The following is an 11,152-nucleotide window of genomic DNA, read 5'->3' as shown; positions in this document are numbered from 1 at the left end:
TTGATACCCCTTGTTTTTTTAAGAATCTGCTTTAATTTATTAAATAATTTGAGTTTACCTTTATAAACAGGTGACAACCCTCTTTAATATTCTAACACCCAAATTCATGAAAAATAAAGATGACCTTAACTGCTTTATAAATAGAAAATTTGTATGACAATGTGACTTTATAGAGCTCTTTAAATCTATTTTATTTTTTATCAATAGGGCCGTTAATATTCAAACTAAGGATATCTTACCACCTTCGTTTCACGTCATATTTTAATACTTCATTGAGCTTATGCTTTCTTTAATTAAATTCTAATTTTATAACATATGGCCACCCTATTCAAAATATTTTTAGAACAAAACCTTGTTGAACGTTTTCTGACTTACACACATATTGCGATACAAATTTAACTCAAGTTGAATTTAATTTCTAACGCGAAAATATTTTTAACCCATGTCAATTTATACCCATACTTTAGTTATTCATTTGACTTATTAAATAATTTGAGTTTAACTTTTTACGCAGGTGAAAACCCTCTATAATGTTATAAATGCTCTAACTAAATATTTCTTAATACTCCTTTATTTGACGCCCATATTTCAACATTTCATATAATTGTATTTAGTTCGACATTTCAAACAGATGGCAATCTTGTTTAAATTATTTTTAAACCAAAACCTCGTTAAACCTTTTTCGTCTGACACTTGTATTGCGATACATATCTAAGTTATCTAATACTCTTCATTCAAACTGAATTTATTATAAAATCAGGTGGCAAAATCCTCCTATATGCAGTTTAGAAATAAATAATCTTCAAAGCAATTTTGATTTATATTCAAATTGAAGTAATTTATTTAACCTATTGCTTATATTGAATCTAACTTTGTAACAAGGTGGCAACCCTTTGCAAAATATTTTCAAACCACAGCCTCTTTCGTCTAACATTCATATCAGGATATACATTTCAATTTTCAATTAAGTCGAATTGGCTTTTTGAAATGGGTGGCAACCCTCCCACATGTAATTAAGAAATAAAGCTTTTTCGAAGCCATTTTGACTTGAATTTATGATTAAAGTAAGCAAAGACAAAATATTCGAGCGCTTTTCGAGCATTTTGGTAATAAAAAAAATTTGCTAATTTTTTCAAAAACTTGTTGCCTTAAACTGCTCAATATTTGTTGAATTTATATAAAATTTTTTATACGATAATATTTCAATTGCTCCAAAGAACCTATATCCCGAAAATGAAATTTATATCGGCGAATCATAAATTGCTAGAGCACTTTAAAAGCTCAAAATTTACCCCAAAAAATCCCAATATTTACCGGATAAATCTATCGAAAAGCTTGGAATTTAGTCTTTGAAACTTAACACTTTTCTTTGAAATCGCTTCATTAGTTCTCGTGCAATGAGCGTTTTCGTGAAGCTCGAAAAATTACAACTACAACATTTGAGCATAACCTACATATCGAAACGTAAGACGTACTCTACGTCAAAAACAAATCATCAAATGCACCCGAAACCAAACCTAGTATGGTGGAGTACAACATGAAAACAGGTTCCGTATAGCTCCTGAACCCTGAATTTAATGTTTTTTTTTTCAGACAACCGTTATCTTCCTACATGATGCACCTATCTATTGATCCGATTTTAAAAACATAACATGTTTGATTTATAGGCCTTTAAAATGATGTATAACAATTTATTGTTAGACTTAGTTTGTTGGGACTTTTCATTGGGCACAATTACAAAAACCTTTTTTCCTAAATTTTTTTACTTTGACCATCGCTTATATCGAAAATTTCTATAAAACTTACATATAATAAAATTGTAACAGGCCGATGGGTGTACATTATAGATATTAAAGAAAAATTAAAATGGTGGGTCTTTATTAGAGCAATAGACGCCAAATCAATAATTTTTAGAATTTTTGTATGTCTGTCTGTCTGTCTTTATGTTTGTACGTGCACCACTCGAAAAATAATGCATGAAATTCAATGCAGTCTTCACCGATGTATTGCTAGAGGTCTAATTTAAAATATAGAAAGAAAAAACTTTGCGAGTTGCCACCTGTTTGAAAATTGTAGTTTAAATAAATTGATAAGATAAAGTAAATATATCAGTATGGGTGTCAAATGAAAGAGGTTTAAGAAGGTTTATACCCGAAAATATTTTGGAGGATGTTGCCACATGTTTGAAAATTTTAATTTAATTTAACTGATAAGATAAATTAAATATTGAAATATTAATGGGTATCTACTAACTAAAGAGGTTAAGGAAAGTTTACTGCCGAAAATATTTGTGTGAAGGGCTTCCACCTGTTTGAAAAATTGTACTTAATAAATTTGATAAAATCAATGAAATATTACAATACGGGTATCAAACAACACAAAACTACTTTTAAGGCGCATATTGATTTTATATGTGTGTATGTACCCGGCGTTCACTATTTTGGGCAGTGTGGCTAAGGAGCCCATCAATATTTACTAAAAACTGATATATACAATGCCTCTTAAGCAAACAATTTATTTTCCATACAATCTTAGAAAAGGGGCGTGGCATCGCTGTTATCTTATATCGGTTTTTACATATCATCGACTGATCAATTTATACTGCTTATTTGTATTAAAAAATTTAGGTATCGAAAAAAGTATAAATGCAGTATTTTGGAAAAAACCGAAGTATCCATTTTTGGCATCCCAAAAAAAAAACTATTATTTTAAAGTGCACTTATTATCTGTATTTCAGTAGTAGATAACATTTTTTTAATTACTACATTTCATAAATTTGATCCCGTTGATATCCGTCTATTTGGTTATCCGGATTTTCCAAAATGTGTTTGAATTTCAAACAGAACACCGGATGTACGGATAAAAAGAGTCGATATTACCGTATATCCAGATTTTATCCGTATACAACAAATTAAAGACGGCAGATCATGCAACTTGCATACCAACAATTATTAAATAAACCGTATTAATAGAGTATTAGGGAAATTACGTAAAATATTTTTGATAAATAGAACTTTTCTTAAACTGGCTTCCACTAGAAAATCATTTGCTGTCTGTAAATCCGTTTGGATTTCCATCGTTACACATTTATGCACACGCATATTGGCGAATCCGAGAAAGGCTATTAAAGTTCTCGCATTTTTGTATCAAAAATAGCATAGTACAATATTTACCAATTTCATATTTCTTATCACACTCATTTGAGAAATCTGATTTGTCCCATTTTACTACTTGAAACAAAGCTCTGAATAGCCTTAGTTTTAAGCACCATACCTCTTAATAAAATACTATAATATCGCTTCCAAAAATCGATTTTTTTTCAACGGCAGAAAGAGTAATGTTCGCAACATAACCTCCCGAACGAACATACGAAATATTTTAAAGTTAATCCAACCTATAGTTTGCTTTTATAATCAATTTTGTTATTATTATTTTTTATTATTTTATTTTCAAAGAACTTTTGTAGATTGAGAAGCGCCACCAAATTTTTTTCAAAGTTCAGCTCTGCTCTAAAATTGGTATATTACTTATTCACTAAAGAATTGAATTTAAAATTAACAACCATGTATGTACATATCGCTCATTTACTTCAATAGTCATAATCTAAAAAATATAAATTTTGAGTTGGGTGTGCAGAAATTACCTCTAATTCTTCTTCCATGTTGTGTAAAAATGCCATAGATCACCAGTATCTCGCTAGAACAAAAAATGAGTTAATTCTTACAATGGAAGTCAAAGTATGTTAATTCAAAGATTTAAAGCCGCATTTGTCGAGTTTTGCTTCTTTGAGTTGTAACACTATTGAAGGAAATGAGCAACGGGAAATTTGTTTCTAGGTTGACTTTGTAATGTCATTATTTTCTATTCTTGATCGGGCAACGTTTAAGGATACATATATGAAAGAAGCCCCCATAAGACCGATTAAAAGTTTGATATGAAAAGCAATGATCTGAGTTTTCAGAAAAACGATTATTAAACGAAAATTAAATTAACTTTTGATGCATTACTACTCTCCACATTTATTAGTCACGTCCTTTTGCATTTCAGGTGACGATATCGATGGTTGAGTGGAAGATCGACATATCTCGGCAGCCAGTTCAAAAGCGCCCTATCTCAAAACTTTTCAAGAAAGCCCTACTTCAGAATTTGATTGAAAAACGCCCTATTTCAGATTTTTATTGAAAAACACCTTATCAGCATTTGGTTGAATAATAAACCTATCTCAGAATTCGGTTGAGGTGCCCTATCTCAAACGAAAATAGCACGTCCTTTCAAAAGTTTTCTGAGATAGGGCGTTTTCGAGCTGGCTTCCGAGATATGTAGGTCGATCCACGATCATGGGTCTATCTACCCCTCCCTCAGTCATCGATATTCACTATAGAAAGCCTTGCTCATAACGTAGTATTGCATCATGGGCCTTGCTGGTAGAAAGAAAAAAAATTACGAATAAAAAACATATTTTTTTTTTTGTTTAAAACATTTTGAAAGCAGCCAGCCGGCTTTATTATATGTATAAATAGTTAAATTAAATGTCTTAGAATTCATATTACTCAAGGATTAAGCTCAGTCTTCCACAAAACTATTCAATACTTCCATGAAACTAATTTAATATCTAAAGTTTTAAAAACATAAGCAACTTATTCTAAAATGTATGAGTATCAATTGTTTGACGAAATTGAATAAATAATACTGTTAACACAAACATTGCATATTTAGTCCACTTCCTCCACAGTTGGTCCACCATATTTGCCTCCACCAAAATTACCAGATTGCTGGCCGCAATTACTAGGCTGTGTGCCAGCGCCTGCCTGCTGGTGCATTTTTGTCATGATGGGACTACAGATCTTCGTCAACTCTTCCAATTTGTACTCGAACTCCTCCTTTTCGGCAGTGGTATTGGCATCCAGCCATTTAATTGTCTCGCTACACTTTTCGAGGACATGATCTTTATCCGACTGACTTAGTTTACTGCCGGCTTCATCTGCTGCTTGCTTTACATTAAACACATAACTCTCAAGCTGATTGCGAGCAGCAACACGTTGGCGCTGTTTCTCGTCTTCCTCCGCATATTTTTCAGCTTCATTAACCATACGATCGATGTCTGCTTGAGATAGACGTCCTTTGTCGTTCTTTATGACTATATTCTTCGCATTTCCGGTGCTCATCTCCTTTGCAGTCACATTCAAAATGCCATTGGCGTCCAAATCAAATGTAACATCTACCTTGGGAACACCACGCGGTGCTGGTGGAATTCCAGTTAAGTTGAAAGTGCCCAACAAATTATTATCTTTGGTCATGGCACGTTCGCCCTCAAACACTTGGATGGTGACTGCGGGTTGGTTATCTGCATAAGTTGTAAAGGTTTTTGACTGTTTGCATGGAATGCGACTGTTTCGTTCTATAAGTTTTGTCATCACTCCACCAGCAGTTTCAATTCCAAGTGACAATGGTGCCACGTCCACCAAAAGCACATCTTGAATTTGGCTGCTCTTATCACCGCTCAATATGGCTGCCTGTATCGCTGCACCATAAGCCACAGCCTCGTCTGGGTTGATAGAAAGGTTCAAACTCTTACCTCCAAAGAATGATTGAAGTAAACTTTGGACCTTTGGTATGCGTGTTGAACCACCAACGAGTACAATGTCGTGAATCTGACTCTTATCCATTTTCGCATCATTAAGAGCCTTCTCTACGGGATCCAATGTACTGCGGAACAAATCACCACACATCTCTTCAAAGCGAGCTCGACTAATTTTTGTATAGAAATCTACACCTTCATACAAAGCGTCAATCTCAATAGTCGCCTCCGTGCTGGATGACAGTGTTCGTTTTGCCCGCTCTGCCGCTGTTCTTAGACGACGCAATGCTCTTGGATTCGTCCGCAAATCTTTTTTATATTTGCGTTTGAATTCTTCCGCAAAGTGGTTAACGAGACGGTTGTCAAAGTCCTCTCCACCTAGATGAGTATCGCCGGCAGTTGCACGAACTTCAAACAATGAACCTTCATCAATTGTCAAGATGGAAACATCAAAGGTACCACCGCCCAAATCGAAGATTAGCACGTTCCGTTCACCTTTGAGATTCTTGTCCAAACCATAGGCTAAAGCTGCTGCTGTTGGTTCGTTTATAATACGTAGAACATTAAGTCCTGCTATGGCTCCTGCATCTTTTGTGGCCTGACGTTGTGAATCATTGAAGTATGCTGGTACTGTAATAACTGCATCTCGCACCGACGTACCCAAATATGCCTCAGCTGTCTCTTTCATTTTAGTCAGCACCATCGAACTAATTTCTTCGGGAGCAAAGCGTTTCTGTTCACCTTTGAATTCCACGCTGATCTTTGGCTTTCCGCAGTCGTTGACCACTGTAAAAGGCCAATGCTTCATGTCCGCTTGAATTTTTTCGTCGTCATACTTTCGTCCAATCAATCGCTTTGCGTCGAAGACCGTGTTCTTTGGATTCATGGCAACTTGATTTTTTGCGGCATCACCAATGAGCCGCTCTGAATCTGTGAACGCCACATAACTTGGTGTTGTGCGATTGCCTTGGTCGTTCGCAATTATTTCCACTTTACCGTGTTGAAAAACTCCAACACAGGAATAAGTAGTTCCCAAATCAATTCCAATCGCTACCATTTTTACTGCTGTGTTGTTAACCTTTTTATTCACAAATTACAATAATATTTCCTTGATGTAATTTAACTTGAAAAATTAAACTTGTTTTTATTTCTTGGTTTGTTTTGCTAAATAGCTTCTCACTTATTCGCTTTGACTTTTCAATTTGAACTATGCGGAGGAGAAATTTTCGGCCGCTATTTATATAAAATCAGCCCAAGAGAGAATGGTCGAGAACAGTTTTCTTGATATTTCTCGAAATTGCTATTTACGTATAGAAATACATGTAGCAATGAATTCGCCTTGCACTGTTCGCTCTCAAAACAGAGAGCGGGAGAACAGGGAAAAAATGATTTGCAGGAGAAATGCAAGAATAGATAGAATAGAATCATGATTCAATAATACAAGGTTCGATAAACTGACAGTTGTCTCTCTCGCACCGCTCCCTTAGCAGTGGCACCGTGTTGCTTCTTTGAAAATTTACATGGAAACAGTGTAGCTTTGGTGTGAAATAAAAGTATAAGCTTTTGTGCAATATGTTTATTTGTAACTATATGCATATGAAGCATATTTAACTGATGAAAACCTAAGCATTGGATGTTTACATCAATCTCATAGTAGTCTTATTTTAATTTTGAGTCATTTTGCAGTTTTTATACGGCTAAATAGCATATAAATTACGTAATTCACGTAGATATATCAATATTACGTTCAACATTTCGTTTAAAATGCAAGATTTCCTGCAAATACATTAGAATTTACGAAAGGAATTTCACTACTAATTGCCTACTTTGCGTACTTTTCTACTACCATTTTCGAAACAAGGGATTGCATTCTTGCCCTTTCTCTGTCCTTCGTAAATGCAACCTTTTGTAAGGGAGTGTCAAACCGCAGCTGTCAATAATTATCTAACCTTGTATTATTGCATGGTGGAATAATACAAGGTGTTGGATATTGACAGCGTTCTCGCTCTAATCCGCCATCTTGGCTCCCTTAGCTATATCAGTGTTTCCCTCTTGAAAAAACTACATTTTATCGCCTTTAAAAAAGTACTAAACTACCTCATTCCCTATTCCAAAACTGATTAACTGATAACTGATATAACTGTTTTTTTGGTAACTTCTACCGCTAAGACTTTGTTGCTATTTCCCTTTTCCCTAAAAATAGTGCTACAAAGCTCAATAACAATATGGAAACAAATGTTAATAAGCCACAATAATATTGACAATAAATAAGATTTCACTACGATTGAATTTTCTATTAGTAACAGGGTAGTTATAGTGAATGTTTTATTCGATAACTAAAACTATATTTGATGTTTGTAGCGATAAAAATATGCCTAAATCAGCCAAATACCCTATGTGGGTCGGCTGAATCAGTAAAACGTGAAAGTAGTTGACTTTTGAGGTTAATATATCGGTCTTAAGTTGGTAAGGTTTTTAAAACATCCGCAGCTTCCTTTAAAGCATCGCTGCTAATTGCTGAGAGGACCAGATTATATTTACCGACATAAGATGTGGTCTTGTACGACTGAAAGGTGGCCTCAATTTGTAGAAACCATTTGTCTGGCATCTCAGTTCAGAACGGTCGCAGCTTGCATTGCGATGCAAGCTCCACATCTTTAGTTGGCATTTTGTTCGATGAAATATTCTCCACATCCGTCGATTCGCCCTTTTGTCGATTCCGTCATGTTGTAACGACTCGGGGTCACCACTAATTTTTTGGTTTTGGAAGTTTGACTATAATTATAGGACATTGTGTTTAATAAACTAAATTACCATTTATTGCATAAGTACTACGTTATATATACTACTTTCGCGAATTTAGCTTATCATAATATACCGTTTGTAACTATTTATATGCAAAATTTTATATGAAAAATAGTACCAAATTTCGTACTACTTCGCAAAGCGGGCTTTTTTTCTTCCCGTTTCTCTCGTGCTTCCATATTACAACCTTTTGTAAGGGAGCTGTCGACATGAGCTGTCACTACGTACAACACCTTGTATAATTCCACCATGGTATTATTGAATCATGGAATAGAATATAATGTAGGCTCTCCACCGTGGGAGAAATTAAATTCCTCTGCGAAACTGTGTTGTCGGTTCGATTTTAACTGTCGCTAAGTAGCTTTAAGTATAAGGGCGAAAGTAAAATGATTGCTCTTATAGAAATAGAATAGGTTTGACTTTTAAGGTTGGTGTTATGCAGAAATTTTGTTTGGCAAACTGCGTGCAATTGTTGTTGTAGCAAACTCGGAGAGAGCGAGTTTGGCGACTCTCACAGCAAACTAATTTTGTTTGGTCAAACTGCAGCAAATTCGGTGTTGTCATATACAAAAATTTTAAATTGTGCGCGTTATGTACATCTGAAATTCTCATTTCGTGTTGGCAATAGCCATGAAAACCATAATGAACGTGCAACCCTGTGCCAAACTCGACATAACCANCATTTAATTTGGCAAACAAAAGTTTGTCTGCATAACACCGACCTAAGAAAACTTAGTACACTTGTTTAGATAATAAAAAGTTTGTTTTTTACATTTTTGGACAAAAGAGCGTAAGTACAAAATGCTCTCACGAAAGTGAAGTAAGTCCCGAAAAACACAAGAAAGCAAAACCCCAATTCGTGCCCGAAACTAGACGTCAAATCACACAATATTATAAATTGAAAATTTGAGCTGCAGCGAACACAATAACTTTAAATTAATAGTTCACTTGATGTTTCCTCACGTATCAATCAAATAAATACAACAAAATATTCAGACAATTACTAGCTAAAATTAGGAATTTTAAAATTCTTTTGGAATTTTCCAAGTTCTTACAAATTCGATCGGGCTAGTGAGAAACTAAAATTACTCTCTCAAAGTCAGAAGCAATAAACGAAACTCAAAATGCACATTTTCGGGCACCCACGGGCGAAAAATAAAAAAACAACCCAAATTTATGCATACACATACTTACGTATGGATGAGTGCTTTGTGAGGTAAAACTCGATTTCAAATTTTTCATCGGTTCATGAATTAATTTAAACAAAATAATATAAACGGCAAAACGTTCATTAGCTAAACAAAATATACAAAACATTCATTCCTATATTATTTAAAATGTGCTGAAGTTTCTAGTTATACAAAGCAGGTTCAGAAAGCTAACATTTTGAGAAAGTGGGGTGAACGATTTTGGTGTTCGAAACGGGAAATTTGTAAAGTGATGACAGCACTAGCGCGGGAGCATGCGAATGTAACGATTGTAACGACTTTTAATTTGCTCATATATACATATGTATTTCCTTAGTACTTCCATACATATATTCCCTTTAAGATCAATCAACTTGTTTATGTACATATGTACATACATTTACATAATTTACACCTTTCCAAATTGATCCCACGTACACATGTACTTGAGTATTTTTCAAGTGTATTTTTTGCGAAATAAAGGCATTATGCATAAAGATTGAAATAGATTTAAATGCTTTGTAAATAAACAAGAATCTTAGTTTAACATAAACATGTATGCACATATTTTCAGGGACTCCTAACGAAAAGCATTTTTAAGCCATTAATAATAACTAGTATCGCCCCGTTGTCGAAATTCGACCACTTCACTTTTTTCACACACTTTTTCATTTTGCCTGGGAAGTGTTTTAAGTCCATCAGCACCTGTTAATCGTCTAGCTCACTTACATATATTGTTTGGTGCAGTAATATATATTCTGTTAAATAATTTAAAAATTCATAGATGGTGAAGCCAAATCAGGCACCTACCGGAAAATAATACCTTCCGAACAAAAGAAGAATCATTCAAATTGGTGAGAAACATAGGAGCAGTAGGGAGGAGGTCTCTTACTTGCACCGGAACGCATTTGCAAATACGTACTCCATCATAAACGAATGACAAAACTGTGTACCTTTGTCTGATGAAGATGAACCATTGCCAGAAGCGATCAGGTACAGATAGCAGATCAATTACAGTGGCTACACACGACGAGCATATCCGCGCACATGTGCGCCAACATGCTGGCTGTCGTTTGCTACAAACGGCGAGCGGCTCATAAGTGATTTTGTACTCAAAGCGTAAACATGGAAAGGAAAGACGCGGATGATGCAATTGAAATACTTATGATTAGGGTTTTTTATGTATGTGTTACTTAAATTTATTTATATTTTACTTATATGTATGTACATACATATACATATAGTAATTTAGCCTCATTTATCAAAAATTCAATTAACGCACATGGCTTCGATGCATTTATCCGCGATGTGCACACTGCAAGCATCAACACAAAATGAGGTTGTTGTTTTTGTTTCCAATGCGATGCTCGCAAACCACGCTACAAACGACGAGCATGCTCGCTGAAAATCAAAATTTTTTGATTTTTGGCGAGCATGCGCGCAAACCGCCCTACAAACGACGAGCATGTGCGCATGTGCGCGGATATGCTCGTCGTGTGTAGCCACTGTTAAGCACCAGAGGTAATAAGTGAAATATAACCTTTTGCAGTATCACCAACAATATAACGGGTGATTTTTTAAG

The 11,152-nt window shown here is 34.8% G+C and overlaps 1 protein-coding gene across 1 annotated transcript; it reads right to left on the bottom strand.

The window, feature by feature from the left end:
• Nucleotides 1-4,711: 4,711 nt before the first annotated feature.
• LOC108370995 (heat shock protein 68) lies at nt 4,712-6,797 on the bottom strand. The gene has a single exon (XM_017626461.1). It carries the CDS (start codon nt 6,633-6,635, stop codon nt 4,713-4,715), a length of 1,923 nt encoding a protein of 640 aa, XP_017481950.1. The 5' UTR covers nt 6,636-6,797; the 3' UTR covers nt 4,712.
• Nucleotides 6,798-11,152: the final 4,355 nt, after the last annotated feature.

This window comes from Rhagoletis zephyria, unplaced genomic scaffold (genome assembly GCF_001687245.7).
Source record: "Rhagoletis zephyria isolate East Lansing unplaced genomic scaffold, Rhagoletis_zephyria_1.1 Rzeph_scaffold_04635, whole genome shotgun sequence".
In the NCBI taxonomy this organism is placed as follows: domain Eukaryota; kingdom Metazoa; phylum Arthropoda; class Insecta; order Diptera; family Tephritidae; genus Rhagoletis; species Rhagoletis zephyria.
The sequence above is the reverse complement of the archived record's forward strand: the minus strand, read 5'-3'. Positions and strand labels throughout refer to the sequence as shown.